Source organism: Microcaecilia unicolor, chromosome 11 (assembly GCF_901765095.1).
Source record: "Microcaecilia unicolor chromosome 11, aMicUni1.1, whole genome shotgun sequence".
In the NCBI taxonomy this organism is placed as follows: Eukaryota; Metazoa; Chordata; class Amphibia; order Gymnophiona; family Siphonopidae; genus Microcaecilia; species Microcaecilia unicolor.
Genome location: NC_044041.1, coordinates 127,382,260 through 127,399,623, shown reverse-complemented (window position 1 = coordinate 127,399,623; position 17,364 = coordinate 127,382,260). Strand labels below are relative to the sequence as shown.

Here is a 17,364-nt window from a genome sequence, read left to right as displayed (position 1 = left end):
GCTGTGTTGGTAGGTGAAGAGGGTTACGTGGGGTCGTTGGGGTAGGCCTTTTAGAAGAGGTAGGTTTTTAGTGATTTCCTGAAGTTCAAGTGGTCGTGGATTGTTTTCACAGCTTTTGGGAGCCCATTCCATAGTTGTGCGCGTATGTAGGAGAAGCCGGCTGCATAAGTTGTTTTGTATTTCAGTCCTTTGCAATTTGGGTAGTGTAGGTTTAGGTAGGATCTTGACGATCTGACTTTGTTTCTTATTGGTAAGTCTATAAGGTCTGTCATGTACTACTACTACTACTACTACTTAACATTTCTAAAGCGCTACTAGGGTTACGCAGCGCTGTACAATTTAACATAGAGGGACGGTCCCTGCTCAAGGAGCTTACAATCTAAGAGACAAGTGAACGGACAGTCCTATAGGGGCGGTCAAATTGGGGCAGTCTGGATTTAGTGAACGGTAAGAGTTAGGTGCCGAATGCAGCATTGAAGAGATGGGTTTTAAGCAAAGAATTGAAGATGGGCAGGGAGGGGGCTTGGCGTAAGGGCTCAGGAAGGTTGTTCCAAGTATAGGGTGAGGTGAGGCAGAATGAGCGGAGCCTGGAGTTGGCGGTGTTGGAGACGGGTACAGAGAGGAGGGATTGGTCCTGTGAACGGAGGTTACGGGCGGGAACATAGGGGGAGATGAGGGAGGAGAGGTAGTGAGGGGCAGCAGACTGAATGCATTTGTAGGTAAGAAGGAGAAGCTTGAATTGAATGCGGTATCTGATTGGAAGCCAGTGAAGTGACCTGAGGAGAGGGGTGATATGAGTAAATCGGTTTTGGTGGAATATGAGACGTGTCGCAGAGTTCTGAACAGATTGAAGGGGGGATAGATGGCTAAGTGGGAGGCCAGTGAGGAGTAAGTTGCAGTAGTCAAGGTGAGAGGTGATGAGAGCATGGATGAGAGTTTGGGTTGTGTGTTCAGAGAGGAAAGGGCGAATTTTGCTGATGTTAAAGAGGAAGAAGCGGCAGGTCTTGGCAGTCTGCTGGATATGCGCAGAGAAGGAGAGGGAGGAGTCAAAGATGACTCCGAGGTTGCGGGCAGATGAGACGTGGAGGATGAGGGTGTTATCAACTGAGATATAAAGTGGAGGAAGAGGAGACGTGGGTTTTGGTGGAAAGACGATGAGCTCGGTCTTGGACATGTTCAGTTTCAGGTGGCGGTTGGACATCCAGGCAGCAATGTCGGATAGGCAGGCTGATACCTTTGCCTGGGTCTCTGCGGTGATGTCTGGTGTGGACAGATATAGCTGGGTATCATCAGCATAGAGATGATACTGGAAACCATGAGATGAGATCAGGGCGCCCAGGGAAGAGGTGTAGATTGAGAAGAGAAGGGGTCCAAGGACCGATCCCTTGGGAACACCAACAGATAGGGGGATAGGGGTGGAGGAAGATCCATGAGAGTGAACTCTGAAGGTGCGGTGGGAGAGATAGGAGGAGAACCAGGAGAGGACAGAGCCCTGGAACCCAAATGAGGACAGTGTGGCAAGAAGTAAGTCATGATTCACAGTGTCAAAAGCGGCGGATAGATCAAGGAGGCTGAGGATGGAGTAGTGGCCTCTGGATTTGGCAAGGAACAGGTCATTACAGACTAGAGAGTGCTGTTTCTGTCGAGTGAAGAGGGCGGAAACCGGATTGAAGTGGATCGAGGATGGTATAAGAGGAGAGAAAATCAAGGCAGCGACTGTGAACGGCACGCTCAAGTATTTTGGAGAGGAAGGGTAGGAGGGAGATGGGGCGGTAATTGGAGGAACAGGTAGGGTCAAGTGATGGTTTTTTGAGGAGAGGTGTGACTACGGCATGCTTGAAGGTGTCAGGGACAGTTGCAGTGGCGAGAGAGAGGTTGAGGATATGACAGATGGAGGTGGTGACAGTATGAGAGATGATGTTAAGTAAGTTGGTGGGGATGGGATCAGAAGAGCAGGTGGTGGATTTCGATGAGGAAAGAAGGCGAGCGGTTTCCTCCTCGGTGATGACAGGAAAGAGGCCTGGGTTGGTTGGGTGACGGAGAGGGTTGCAGGGTGAAGAAGAGATGGCTTGGTAGTGAACTCAAGGTTGATCTTTTGCACCTTGTCACGGAAGTAATCAGCCAGTGATTGAGGAGAGAGCGAGGGTGGGGTGGGAGCGGAGTGCACTTTGAGGAGGGAGTTAAGGGTGGAGAAGAGACGACGGGGGTTGGAGCTGAGAGAATTGGTCAATTGGGTGTAGTAGTCCTGTTTAGCAAGGAAAAGGGAGGAGTGGAAGGAGGATAACATGAATTTGTAGTGAAGGAAATCTGAATGAGTGCGGGATTTCCTCCAGAGGCGCTCCGCAGATCGGGTGCAGGAGCGAAGGTGACGGATGCAAGGGGTCAGACAGGGCTGGGGATTAGTACGCTTTGTGGGACGGGAGGTGGAAGGTGCGAGGGTGTCCAGAGCAGAGGAGAGAGTGGCATTGTAAGCGGAGACAGCCTTGTCGACAGACTCAGAGGACATGATGGAGGGGAGGAGATTAGAAATATTAGAGGATAGGGTGGGAGGGTCGATAACCTGGAGATTCCTGGAGGTGGTGGTTAAAGTTGGACGGGGCTGAGGGTGGGGCTTGAAGAAGTGTGAAGGTGATTAGGTGATGATCGGAGAGAGGGAGAGTTGAAACATGGAAATTGGAGGGAGAGCTGGAAGAGGAGAGGACGAGGTCAAGACAGTGGCCGTCACGGTGAGTAGGGGTGGTGGAGCAAAGCTGGAGGTTGAAGGAGGATGTTAGAGTGAGGAACTGAGAAGCCTGGGACTACGCCGTATATGATTTTGTGGACTAAGGTGCAGATTTTGAAGATGATCCGTTCTTTGATTGGGAGCCAATGCAACTTTTCTCGGAGGGGTTTGGCACTTTCGAAGTGTGTTTTGCTAATATCAGCCTGGCTGCTGTATTTTGGGCAGTCTGGAGTTTTCTTCTGAGTTGTTCTTTGCAGCCCGTGTAGATTCCGTTGCAATAAGCTGCATGGCTTAGGACCATTTATTGTATTAGGTATCGAAAAGTTGCTCTTGGGAAGAAAGGTTTTAATTGTTTGAGCTTCCACAGTGAATAGAACATTTTCTTTGTTACAGAGGTTACTTGGCACTCGAGGGTAAGGTTGCGATCGAGTGTGACACCGAGTATTTTCAAACTGTCCAAGGTAGGGAGGGTATGTCCTGGAGTATTTATGGTTGTGGGTTTGTGTTTGTTATGTGGAGAGGATGAGGAAATGTGTTTTTCTGGTGTTCAGTTCCAGTTGGAATGAGTTTGCCCAGGAGTCCATGATGTTCAGACTATTGTTGATTTTGTTGGTTATTTCTGTCAGATCATTTCTGAAGGGGATGTATATTGTAACATCATCTGCGTAAATGAATGGGTTAAGGCCTCGGTTGGATAAGGACTGTGCCAGTGGAATCATCATCATGTTGAAGAGTATTGGTGATAATGGTGATCCTTGAGGTACTCCGCAGACTGCTTTCCACGGTGGTGATATGTTTGACTTTGATTTTACTTAATAAGTTCTGGTGATTAGAAAGCCTTTGACCCAGGTAAGTACGTTTCCTTCAATCCCGAAGTGGCCTAGTATTCTTATTAGTATGTTGTGGTTTACCATGTCGAATGCGCTCGACATGCTGAACTGGAGGAGGAGTATGCTTTTGCCTATGGCAATCTCCTGCTTGAATTTGGCCAGGAGGGTGACTAGGACAGTTTCGGAGTTATGGTGGGATCAGAATCCTAATTGTGAATTATGTAGTATTGAGAACTTGTCCAGGTATTCTGTAAGCTGTTTAGTTACGAAGCTCTCCATCATTTTTACTACTAATGGGATAGACACATCTGGGCGGTAATTGGTGATATCGTTTGTGCTTTTCTTGGCGTCTTTTGGTATTGGGGTGAGTAGTATGTTGCCATGTTCCTCAGAGAAGAGACCTTGTTGTAACATGAAGTTTAGATGGGATATAAGCCTGCTTATAATCGAACGAGAAAAACGCCCAAGTTCCGACCTAAATCGGGAGATGGACGTTTATCTCACAAAAACGAATAAAGCGGTATAATCGAAAGCCGATTTTGGACGTTTTCAACTGCACTCCGTCGCGGATGCGGACAAAGTTGATGGGGGCGTGTCAGAGGTGTGGCGAAGGCGGAACTGGGGCGTGGTTATCTGCCGAACAGAGATGGGCGCATTTCACCGATAATGGGAAAAAAGTATGCGTTTTTAGCTAGAATTTAGGACACTTTTCCTGGACCCTGTTTTTTCACGAATAAGGCCCCAAAAAGTGCCCTAAATGACCAGATGACCACTGGAGGGAATCGGGGATGACCTCCCCTGACTCCCCCAGTGGTCACTAACCCCCTCCCACCACAAAAAATGAAGTTTCACAACTTTTTATTTTCACCCTCAAATGTCATACCCAGCTCCCTGACAGCAGTATGCAGGTCACTGGAGCAGTTGTTAGGGGGTGCAGTGGACTTCAGGCAGGTGGACCCAGGCCCATCCCCCCTACCTGTTACAATTGTGCTGCTTAATGCTTATTAGTCGTCCAACCCCCCAAAACCCACTGTACCCACATGTAGGTGCCCCCCCTTCACCCCTTAGGGCTATAGTAATGGTGTAGACTTGTGGGCGGTGAGTTTTGAGGGGGATTTGGGGGGCTCAACACACAAGGGAAGGGTGCTATGCACCTGGGAGCTCTTTTACCTTTTTTTTTGTTTTTGTAAAAGTGCCCCCTAGGGTGCCCGGTTGGTGTCCTGGCATGTGAGGGGGACCAGTGCACTACGAATCCTGGCCCCTCCCACGAACAAATGCCTTGGATTTATTCGTTTTTGAGCTGGGCGCTTTCATTTTCCATTATCGCTGAAAAACAAAAACGCCCAGCTCACACATTGTTGAATAAAACATGGACGTCTATTTTTTTCGAAAATACAGTTCGGTCCGCCCCTTCACGGACCCGTTCTCGGAGATAAACGCCCATGGAGATAGGCGTTTCTGTTCGATTATGCCCCTCAAGGTCTGCTATGAAGCGGTCTGGGGCAGACTTCAGTAGATGACTGGGACATGTATCCAGTTTGCAGTGGGTCTTGGCGAACCTGTGATTCGCTTGTGTAACTGATTCGGTGCTGAGGAGATTAAATGTTGTCCAAATTCGGTCAGCTGGGTATCCTTCGGAGAATGGGTCCAGATCGTTGAATAAGATTTCGATGTCGGTATTGTGATGAGGAAGTGTGCTGCGTAGTTTTATTATTTTTTCGTTAAAGTAGTTAGCAAGTTTGTCTGCGGGTGGGATGTCTGTGTTGGTTGTGGTGATAGGGGTGGTGTCTAGTAACTTATTTACGAGTTGGAATAGTTTGTTCATATCTTTGTAGTCCAGTCCTAATTTGGTTTTTTTAGTAGGAACTTTTGGTTTGTTTTATTGCGTATTTGTATTTTCTATGTACTTGTTTCCATGCATTGAGTGTATGTTCATCTTTTGTCTTTCTCCATACTCGTTCAAGTTTTCTAGATTGTGTTTTCAGTTTTTTTAGTTTGGCATTGAACTTTTTGATATTTTTGTTTTTAAGGTTGCTATTTTGTTTAGTACGCTGTTGCATCTGCCATCCCAGTGGTTGAGATAATGTATGGAATCAGTGCGTGTTGTCCATTCATTGTCGTATATTTGTTGCCAGAATATTTGTAGATCGATTTGCCTTCTTGTAGTGTAAGTAGTACGTTCTGGTGTACTGTTTGAGCCCTTCTTCTGCCAGTTTAGAGTTAGGTTCAGTTTGTAATGGTCAGTCCAAGGAATTGCTGTCCATTTGATGTCTGCTATTAATAGATTATTGTCTGTAGGTAGTTTATGTGATAGGAGGTCCAATGTATGTCCTTTGATATGGGTAGTTTGCATGTGGGGCCATTTAAAATCCCAGGACTGTAGGAAGTCTTTACATTCAAGTGTGTTTGTGTAGTTGGGGTCTTCTAGGTGAAGGTTAATGTCACCTAGTAGCAGAATGTTGTTGTTATTTACACAGTTGTTTGATATGAAGTCCATGAAGGTGGGCTGACTTTCCATCCAGTTGCCGGGTGGTCTGTAGAATAATACGCAATTCAGGTGATCGGTTAGGGAGTTGTTATGGATTCTAAATGAGGCAATTTCTAGTTGGGGTGTCATGGAGGCGGCTGTGATTTCGGTGGTGAATTTTTCTCGGTATATTAGTGCTATGCCTCAACCTCTCTTTTCTGATCTGGTTCGGTGATTTGTGAATCAGAGTGCATATTTTGAACGTAATACGTTCTTTAACGAGGCTCTGTCTGTGTTTTGCATGTATGACCATAGATCTTAAATAAAAAATTATTTAAAAAATTTCTTGTCATCGGGGGATGTGGTGGAATTGGGCAAGGGGCCAGGGGGGGCCCCACTGAACCGGTCGTCTGCACAGGGCACCGCAATTGCTAAGACTGGCCCTGTCTGTGAGTACTCTTTTCGAGCCTCTTGGGGTGTCTTCAGAAGGTGAAAGCAAAAGTTTATTACCCGCAGGTACCACTGTGGGGCCAGTTGGATGAAGAAGCTTCAAAGAGTGCATTAAATAAAGAATAATTGTGCAAGACTGGAGTGGGGGCAACACAGGAGATCAGAGCAGGTCCAGTAAAATCTTTCAAACTTGGCTGGGCTTTACAAAGTAGTTGTCCCAGTTAGCAAACGTTAGATGGCATCACCTTCAGTGTGGCTGAATTAGGCTATATGATCTGCAGAGAAATTCAATGCCAGGATGAATCCAGTTACTGGTGCTAAATATCTGGGTCTTAGAAAGCCACCACAAGTTATCTGGGTCCAGAAGATATTTAGTGCCATGTATAATTAACAGAGATAGTTAAGATTGCATTTTATGTGTGGTTCTACTTGCACAGTTAGTTATCCAGGCACCTGCACTGAATAGCAGTGGTGCCTGGATAACTTCTGGGTGTATCCCAACTGTACTGCTATAGATTTACAGCCTGTCTCACTACTACAGACTACCCAATAATTACCGTGGATTCTTTTGGATTTGTAATAAAGTAAATGAAACCTTTATTAGGGAAGCTAAATTCTACAATGGTTAATATATATATATATATACACACACAATGGTTAGCACATATACCATGATTAACTCTATACACAATCATTACATCACTGGTCTCTACATCTCTTAGACCAGAAAAAGAAGCAATACATTATATACATACAATCATCACTGGTATCCATCATCCAGGCTGTTATCATCAGCTGGGGGGAGGGGGGGCGGTTCACAGCGAGACCAGGAACAACCGATCCTCTGCGCAGTCCGTACGTTACTCACAGATGAACCCCTCCTTACTGTGACAAGCCCTCCCTTTTTATTAGGCTCTGAGCCATGTCCAGAGCTAAGGAAAGTTACAGAAAGCTTCTATGGAAAATCACAGAATGCTTACGTCTGTGGGAACGTGGTCATATACTTTCCCAAGTTCAGGTGGCCAAGCTGGGCCTGGGAAACAAGAACCATCCTCCCCTTTGCATACCAAATTAGTTAGAGCTGTGTCTTATCTTCTGCATTCCAACTTGTTTTTTATATTTACCAGAAAATTTACTTTCGGTCAAAGACAAGATTTCAGAGTGTATTATCAGACAAAAGCAGGGTTGAAAAGGAATCCTTTAAGGTAACACTTAAACAATCATTTTTAAACAGAATTACTTCTAATCAACAATACAGACCCCGAGTGCACTGGTTGTTCAAGACAGGGTTGAAAAACAATCTTTAAAATTCACTTCCATCATACCCAACTCCACCCACATACTGCCTGGGCATTAACCAGAGTGTTATGGTAGAACTGGGGCACAGGAAAATATAGATTTTCACATGGTTGTAAAGGATTAGACTTATACCCAAGTTTTCTGTTTATAGATTTGGCTGAAATACCTATAAATCCTGTGCCTAAATGTGACCTTATTTATGCTCTAACATGGTCTCTCTCACAATCAACTTTCCGCCATCAGTGAAATGGAAATCTGGATCTCCTATTCTCTCTCAACAGATATGCAGATCCTACGCACTTCACTGGCTGTGTTTGGTAAGGGTTGCCTCGCCAGCAGCTTTACCTGTGTCTTCCTCTATACCACTGAACTGTACCCCACTGTCATCAGGTAAGGATCTGAGTCCTCACAGCGAGAATGTGCAGTTGCAAAATCCAGAGGGATCCAAATTCTAATCCCACTGCCACCACCAATTCATAGCAGTCTTGGCTTTATTTCTAATGCACCCTCCCATCCTTACGCTGGGGCTTAAGCTATAAATTTATCGGGGAAGGAATCTCTTAGAGCTGTGATTTATGTCATACAGCACCTCATTATGGGGGCAAATTTTAGAAGCTCGTGTTGCTGCCAAATACATAAAGAGTAAATATTCAGCCAGGAAATTGCCACAGGGTCAGAACCATTCACAACCGGGTTAATCCACTCCTCTTTTTTGTTCTCAGTGCCAGGAAAACCAAGCACAGGTATTTAAAGCCTTTTCCAGTAACTTCTTTCAAATAACCTCTCTGAAAAATTCCTCAATATGGACTGGATACCTTAAGAACTCTTTAAAAGTTCACTTCCTTCCCTTTGCCAGAGATGGACCTCTAGATCTTAAAGTCTACATTGTAACCAATGGTGTAGCCAGATGGCTGATTCTGGGGGGGGGGGGGGGGGGGGGGCTGAGTCCAAGATGGCTGGGCAGCAAATTTTCTTTCCAATCTCCACCTGGCGCCCCACATCCCACACCTCCTGCCCCTTGCCCAAATGCAAAGTATAAATGCCTGAGTTGGCAGCCAGAACTTTCCAAGCTCTGCAGGTGTCAGCAGTGGCTGACTATCCAAAACATTTAACTGGATAAACATGTGGGTGTAATTTTGCCACTTGTCACAATATTGCATAAGAACATAAAAATTACCATACAGGGTAAGACCAAAGGTCCATCTAGCCCAGTATCCTGCTTCCAGCAGTGGTCAAAAGCCAGGTCTTGAGTACCTGGCAGGATCCCAAAAAGTAGCATGTTTCCATGGTACCTACATAAGTACATAAGCATTGCCATACCGGGACAGACCGAAGGTCCATCAAACCCAGCATCCTGTTTTCAACAGTGGCCAATCCAGGTTACATGTACCCGGCAAGATCCCAAAACAGTACAATACATTTTATGCTGCTTATGCTAGAAATAAGCAGTGGATTTTCCCCAAGTCAATTTTAATAATGGCATATGGACTTTTCATTTAGGAAGCTATTCAAACCTTTTTTAAGCCCTGCTAAGCTAACTGCTTTTACTATATTCTCTGGCAACAAATTCTTGGTCCTGCACAGAGGAAGTTACATCAAAGAAGGCAGGACCAAGCAGAGAGAAGCACTAGGGCAGCCTGAGGCAGGGCATCTTTAGCGCTGCTGATGTAACCTGGTCCTGCTATACCGGGTTAGAAGGGGCTCGAGAGGCATTGCACGTTTTATAAGTTACTCACTCTGGTCCCGTCAGCTCATCCACTCAGGAACCACACGACACTCAGAGGATTATAAAAAAACTGGAATATTTATTAATTCTTAACTGATAGTTTCCACTGCACTGGTCTTCTTACAGTCAATTGTAATTCATATTGCTCTACCGATGATCATAACAGTAATATATATCTGGGCTAATACACATGCTTAACCCTCATACTTGTCCTGCAGCTCAGTCAAAACCCAGAGTGGATTTCACACTCCCAATGTACTTCAATACCATCCGGGCTGGACTTCCAATAACTGCATACTCCCTTCAGGCTGCCACCCCGAAGGTCTCGCTATCAGCCAGGGGTAGAGTGCAATTCCACCTGAGCCCCAGTTATGGCTGGACTCCCCAATCCACCGAATTTCTGGCTCCTATAATGGCCAGTTAACTGTCTGGATAAATAATCCACTGGTTACAATGCTACTGGAGTTCCCCATCTCATGCAATGGGTTATCTGGCAGGGGAACTGACAGTAACATGTAGGGTTACCATATGTTCGGACCAGGGGCGTAGCCAGACAACAGATTCTGAGTGGGCACCAAGTGTTCTTCACCACCACCACCAAAAAAATATCTCAGCTGACGAGAAAATGCTTCTTTGCACCTTGGCTTACCATGAAAGGGAAGTCTTCAGCTGATAGAGCTTGGGATCTCCACCAGCTACCACTAAACATATGCTACTGTTGGGTGGGCCAGGCCCACCTGTGGCTACACCACTGGTTCGGACATGTCCTCTTTTTGAGGACATGGCCGGGCAACCTGACGGGTTTTGCCAACTTGCTCGTTTGTCCAGATATCCGGACAAACGGGCAGGCGGGCGGACCTAATGGTTTCCTATCCTCCGCTCCCCTTACCTTACTATACTGCCCTGGTGGTCAGGGCAGGAAATAGCCCCCTCTTTCCTGCCCCCAGTGCCTGCATACTGTTCCTTGCTGACGGTCCCGGCGCAGATTCAAAATGGCCACCGAGAGTTGAAGTCTCGCGAGGCCACTTCAACTCACAGTGGCCATTTTGAATCAGCTCTTTCCTGCCCCAAAGAGGTCACTAGACCACCAAGGCAGTATAGTAAGGTAAGGGGAGGGAAGGATAGAACACCCTTAGGGGTGTGTGATAGGGGCGGTGCAGTATGTGACAGGGGGCGGGGTGGGGTGTGTGAAAAGGGGTGTGGTGTGGCAGGGCGGGGAATGTGTCCTCTTTTTTGGGGGAGCAAATATGGTAACCCTAGTAACATCTAACTCCCACATCCAGAACTGGTTACTAGCAGAACCAGAGACTGGAGGATCCTTCCCCAGGGCTTCCCTTATATAATCTCTGAGATCCTCCCGGATTCTCCAGCCACTCCCCCAGTGACCTGTCACTCGGGACTCACTCTATCATGTTCTCAAACAAACCATAGGATACACTGACACTGGTTGATTTCCAGTGTAGCCAGAGGGGGAAGGGAATGGAGGAAGGGAGAGATGCTGGACCCATGGGAGGGAAGGGAGAGAGAGAACTGCCAGACTGCGGGCAGGGAGCCTGAAGCAGCAAAAAAAACCCCGGCTTTCTGGGTGTCGATTTTAAAGCTCTGCTATAGCTGGCCTGGGGTTTGCAAAACTGGCCAGGCCAGCTTAAAACCGGCCAGTTGGCAACCCTACGTAACGTGTGATTCAAACATGGATCCTGGTGGCAATGTATGTGTGATTCAGGCATGGGGTCTGGTGGTATCATGTGAGGCTGTCATGCAATTCCAATCACTTTAAGGGAAATTCTTTAATTTAGGCATCCACAGCACACATAGATGTCTAGAATACTAGCACTTATGTAAGTGCATACTTGTTGTGCGCTTAATTTACATAGCACAAAAATACAAGGGGGTGTACACACAGGTGGAGCATATGGGGATATGGGCGGGGCTCACACTTACACACATAACTTACAGAATACTGTAAGTTATATGCAGTTCTGCTGCATTTAGGCATCCACAGTTACGCCAGCTCTGTGAGCTGTGTAATAGAGGCCTGAGGCATTCTTTAATTTTGCCCATTCAGTGATTTTAAATATTAACATTTTTTTCTCTGCTCTCACAGACAAAGTGGTCAGGGACTGGGACAGACCATGGCCCGAGTGGGTGGTATCGTGGCTCCCATCGTGAAGATGACCAGTGAATATGTGTCCTCCCTGCCACTCATTATCTATGGTGCAGCACCTCTGGTTAGCAGCATCGTCACCTGTTTTCTTCCAGAAACTAAGGACCAGCCTTTGCCTGAAACCATTGAAGAAGTGGAAGAGAGGTGAGGAGTGCTTGTGTTTTGTTTGCTAATTTAGATACAGTAACCAGCTCCTGTTACACACATATTGTTACTTACAGTGACTGTGTGATAACATGCATGAGGGAAGGGCACGGAACCTTCGCTAAAACAGCCAAGCCTCAGTGCAAATGTAAAGCAAAATTCTTTTAATGGTGGCTTCCTAACAAATATACAGAAAAGCCTGTTCACAGGTCTGGAAACTCAGGATTAAATATATATAGGGTTAACATATGTCCGGTTTTACCCAGCCATGTCCTCTTTTTGAGGACACTGCTGGGCATCCAAGTGAGTTTTGCCATCCTGCCTGTTTGTCCAGATTTGTGGATAAATGGGCAGGCTCCCCTCCCCTCCTTTACCTTATTGTAGTGCCCTGGTGGACTAGTGGCCTCTTCAGGGCAGGAAAGAGCCCCCTCTTTCCTGCCCGGCCTGGTTGCAGACCTTTCTTGCTCCCGGCTCTGCTTCAAAATGGCTGCCGAGAGTTGAAGCAGTGGGCTCACGAGACTTCCGCAGAAGTCTTGCAACATCACTGTTTGAACTTTTGGCAGCCATTTTGAAGTGGCGCCAGGAGCAAGACAGGTCTGCAGCCATGTTGGGCAGGAAAGAGGGGGCTCTTTCCTGCCCCGAAGAGGCCACTAGACCACCAGAGCACTACAGTAAGGTACAGGAGGGGCGGGGTAGTGAATGGAGTCATGTGGGTGGAGGAAGGCTGGAAAATTGAGGGGATATACATGGAGGGAGAGAGGGAATCTGGCTTTCTTTTGGAGGGGGGGTCAGACAGTGATGGGGCAGGGTGTGACAGGGAGTGGGATGGGGTGTGACAGGGGGCGGGGTAGGGTGTGACAGGGGGGCGGGACGTGTGGCCTCTTTTTTCTTTGGGCAAATATGGTAACTCTAAACATGTATCATCTCACAGTTCAACTCCAGCCATCAAAAAGGGTTGGCTTCTGTCAGCCTACAAAAAAGTCACAGTATACAGTGTGCACACAAGAATCAACTTGGAGTTCACTGAAAAGGCCTGGCTCCTGCTAGATTATAAAAAGCTACAATATTCAATGAGAACCTTTTCTACCCTGGCCAGCTTTCTGGTCCTTCATACATAAGTTGTGGAGGTTTACTCTGGAGAGCTGTTCCTTGTTACTCTAGATCTCTCAGCGTGTCTCGACTCTGGATTTTTATCTCCTCTAGCTGAACCATGTCCTTTCTGCTGAGCACTTTGGAGCTAGGCCTCTTAAGGTGGCCCAGTAAGGGAGTGTGTTTAAGGGGACTGGTTTATTTCATACATGTGTATCACTAGTTACAGTAGCCAGCTCCTCTTATGCATATCAGTACTTATAAAGGCTGACTCTTGTCACACTTATGTCATGGTTATCATGGTTGTCAAGTGTTACAGGCTGTAGTGATTGGATTCTGTGCCCCAACATAGCACTAGTATCCTTATTGGCTGCTCCTTTCTTTTCTTAATGGGACAATTTTCAGCAGGTTTTCCTAAGGTAAACTAATATTTACCTGTAAAAAAAATGGCTACTGAAAATATGCAACTCCTTGTATGCAGGAAAAAGTATAAGTGCTGTCACTATCCACAGTGCATGCACTTTTCACTACAGTGAAAAGAAGTAGTGCCCCACACATATTTTACCCTGCCTATTTGCACCTGCATAATAAGTGAAACAGAGAAGGCCTACTGCCTGATTTTCAAAGGGAAACTCCCTGGGCTCATAGACATCACTATGGGGTAGCAAGAGGAAGGAAGTGCCATCCCTTAAAAAAAAAAAATTGGTTTGCCACCTCTTTGCCACTCCAGTTCCAGTAGCTATGGCTTCTCTACCACTTCTGTTTCCTGCAGTGTGCAATGGTGACAATAATGCAAGTGAAGCTACAGGGCCTTATGTCTAGTGTGTGCTGCTAAAGGCTCTACCGGTTTTGCTCCCACTAAAGTCCTCTGTTTGAGGGGTGGGACTGGGACTACCGAAGTGTTTAGCAGCACAGGTGAGGTGGAAGGCCATGTGGCTTCACTCTGCTTTATTACCACTACTGCACATCGCAGAAAGCAGCAGTGGCTGAGGAAGCGTGGGGGGGGGGGGGGGGAGGAGGTGTGAAACTGCATAAAGACTGGGGGGAGGAAGGAGGTGCAGGATTGGGAGAGGAGAAAATAAAGTGGATAAGCATGCTCATGCGGGACATGGGAGGAGTGGGATGCTGGACATGGGCTGGGCAGTAGGTGACAGTAGGGAGATGAAAGGAAAGGTGGGGGTAAGGGTGAACGAGGGAATTGTGGACATGGTGTGGGAGGAGGGAATAGGAACAGAAAGAGGAATGCTAAACCCTTTGGGGAGTAGAAAGACAGAGGGTAGATGATGGGGGGATTTAGGGAGCCAAAGACAAAGACCATGAGAAAAGGTGGAGTAGGGAGACAAGGGAAGATGCTGGATGGAGGGGTGCAGAGAGGGTAGATGCTGGACAAGTTGTGGGGAGAAAGGAGATGCTGGAAGGAGGGGGGGAGAGAGGGGAGTGTTAGCAAAAATAAACTGAGGAATCATAGGCTGAGAAATGGGAGGTCTGGGGTAAGGGTGATGGAAAGTTGTAGATAGATGCAGTTAAAAAAAGGAAGATTGAAGACTGGGTTATAAGAATAAATGAATGAGCAGATAGAGAAGCAAAATAAATAGAAGTTGAAAGAAAAAGTTGAAAGCTGAAAGATCGAAATCAGAGATGGATGTAAGAGAGGAGCTGAAGAGAAAGGAAGAGAGAGAAGAAGTGACAGATGGATTGAAGGCCAAGTAAAGAGAGTTAAGAAAAGAAAGAGGAAAGCAGAAGCTGGAGAATGTAACAAACATAAATAAATGGCCAGAAAACAAAGGTAGAATAAAGAATTTTGTTTATAATTTAGCAAATGGAAACTGTCAGTTTTACAGTATGAATTTACATCTGTGTTCTTTATATATTGCAATTTGAATATTTTTGTATGGTGAGTTGTATGGAGAAAGGTCCTAGTTCCTTTGTTGGGGGCTATGGTGTGTGTAACAAAACTGGAGGTTCAGAGTTTATATCGAGATTCTTAGAACTGCCAAGATATTTAGTTACAACAGGAAAATCTTTGGCTATTTCTGGCTTTCTGACAACTCTATACTGATGCATTAATGGAAGCTGCAGCATGGATTCCAATGGATAGAATCAGGGATTATAATTCCCATACTGCTTTGGGGTGTAAGTTCAAAACCAGGAATGGCCAAGTCTCCCTCCTGGAACTAGGTAACTTGTCATGTCTGGATTCTGGTCTGTCATGTATAAAATCCAGATTTTACTCCCATATAAAAGAATTTGTTAAATAATTCTATCATTTACAATGGTAATTTTCTGAGTAGCTGAAACTAGCTGGCAGGATTCTTTATGCGAAGAAATCCCTCAGGATTTATAGTACCTTTTATAGCTTATTAAAAGGTGTAGGGGATAATTATGATGCATGAAAATGTCATGTTGTCTTGTTTCCCCCTCCCCCCACACACCAGGCTTGCCTCCTCTTGCAATCCCAAATATTTCTGTCTGTATCCCTTTGAAAACTTGCTTACAGGCATCTGGGCCGAAGTCTGCACAAGAAGACTGAAATGTTCCCCTTAATATAAAAATATAAAATTTTGGCAGACACAACATGACTGCATTGTCTCAAGTGACAGATTTAACCCATATTCCTTCTAAATCATAAAGCTGTATCAGTTCACTATCATATATAATAGTTGTCTCTATTTTTGTGCTTTTTTTTTATAACATGGTATACATTTTGTGGGGGACGTCTTCTAAAAGAAACCAGCTGCATAAAGTCCAGAAAATTGAAGAAAATGTGGACATCCCGATGTTTAAGAATGCCTGCTGACCACAGAGAACCAGAACGAATGCTGAGGAAGAGGATAAAGGGTTTTGAGTACCCAAATGGGAAACAAAAATGACTCTTCCAGTGATTGAAAAACCACAAAGACCACAAAAGGCAACTCTATAAGAAGCTGCAAAATGCTCTCCCAGTCACTGCTTAGGCCTATGTCTGCAGGAGGAATACAGGATGCTTGGAGAGGTGCCAGAGGCTCTCTGAGGCAAGACATTGAGAGACAATGACCTTCTGAAAGATAGTAAAAAAACGTAAAGTGATGTTGTTCAGCCCTCACTCCACACGTTCCTGTACAGTTATGGCAGAAAGTTAAACATCTGACTCAGTTTCAAACAATCACATGACTCACTTCTTAACTTCCAAAATTATTTATTTATAGAACAATTGAATAAACAAGGAATTTACTTTTAAGATGAAATGAAATTAAGGATAGCTGTACAGACTCTGGGTCCAAATAACTATGATGAGACTTTCTCTGAATACATGATTGATTGAATTCAGAGTGGAAATGTAATGTATTCTTGGTTCCTCAGGGAGATGGTGGGTGCAGGAATCAGTTCAGAACCCTTTGCAATGGAGACTTTACTGCAAAGAATAAACAACATACCCAATGTGTCCTGCCAAGGTTATCTGGAATGTAAGCTGTATGGACAGAATCGATGTAACTAAATGCTATACAAGCTGAAATGTCTCCAAAGTTAGCACATACCTGTCCCATAGAAGGTCACAGAACTGTTCCTATATTCAGTACAAATTTGTCCTGTAGAAAGTTATAGGAATTACGGTTTACATGTGGGAGAAGACAGAAGTGGATACCCTGTCTCTTTCTCCCCCTTCTGGAAGTTCTGCACACTTTCTCTCTTCACTGCAGCTTACAGCATGTTTCTATGATGATATGAATATGAACAGGTGATCCTGTATTGCCCAGGATAGGCTGAACTAGCCCTGCTAATATCCTCTACCTTGACCTGAGTTACACTGATTCCAAATCCCCTCCCCTTTTTCCTGAAATGCATCAGTACATGCAGTGGTATACTGGTAAATGTTTAACAACAGGCTCTCTCCCCGGTCCACCTCTGCGCCCCCCCCCCCCCCCCCCCCCCCCCCCCACCAAATTGCAGAGCTGCCTACAGCCGGGGAGAGAGCCTGGGGGGGGGGGGGGCAATGCATTACTCCAGGAAAAAAAATTAAATGATCCCAGGTTCCAATCTAATTCATGTTTAATGTGGGATAAAATGCCATAAATAAGTAAATAAATATAAACTTTTAATGTTGAGCACCGGATTCTCAAAGTGGACATATTCCAAACACTATAATGAAAATAAAATGATTTCTTCTACCTTTGTTGTCTGGTGACTTTGTTTTTCTGATCATGCTGGCCCAGTATCCGATTCTGCTGCTATCTGTCCTCTTAACTCCGTTTCCAGGGCTTCCTTTCTATTTATTTCTTTACTTTCCGTCTTTCTTCTTCATTTCTTACCCTACATCCGTAAGTAAAAGCTGGATCTTCAGCAGACTTGACTGTCCAGTGGATCCAGCTTCTGCCTATTTTCTTCATCCATGTGCAGTTTTTCTCCTCTATTCCTTTTCCCTCATCTCATCTCCTTCCTCACTTTTCCCTTCCCTCCATCCATATCCAGCATTTCTTCTCTCTCCCTTCCCTCTCC

The 17,364-nt window shown here is 45.5% G+C and overlaps 1 protein-coding gene across 2 annotated transcripts in view; it reads left to right on the top strand.

The window, feature by feature from the left end:
• Nucleotides 1-16,310, top strand: part of LOC115479604 (solute carrier family 22 member 6-A-like) — a 62,495-nt gene extending 46,185 nt beyond the window's left edge. For both annotated transcript variants that reach the window (XM_030217625.1, XM_030217624.1), the window contains exons 9-11: nucleotides 8,050-8,158; nucleotides 11,599-11,802; nucleotides 15,619-16,310. In XM_030217625.1, coding sequence (XP_030073485.1) covers nucleotides 8,050-8,158; nucleotides 11,599-11,802; nucleotides 15,619-15,688 — 383 coding nt within the window. In that variant the 3' untranslated portion in view covers nucleotides 15,689-16,310. The remainder of the gene's footprint in view (nucleotides 1-8,049; nucleotides 8,159-11,598; nucleotides 11,803-15,618) is intronic.
• Nucleotides 16,311-17,364: the final 1,054 nt, after the last annotated feature.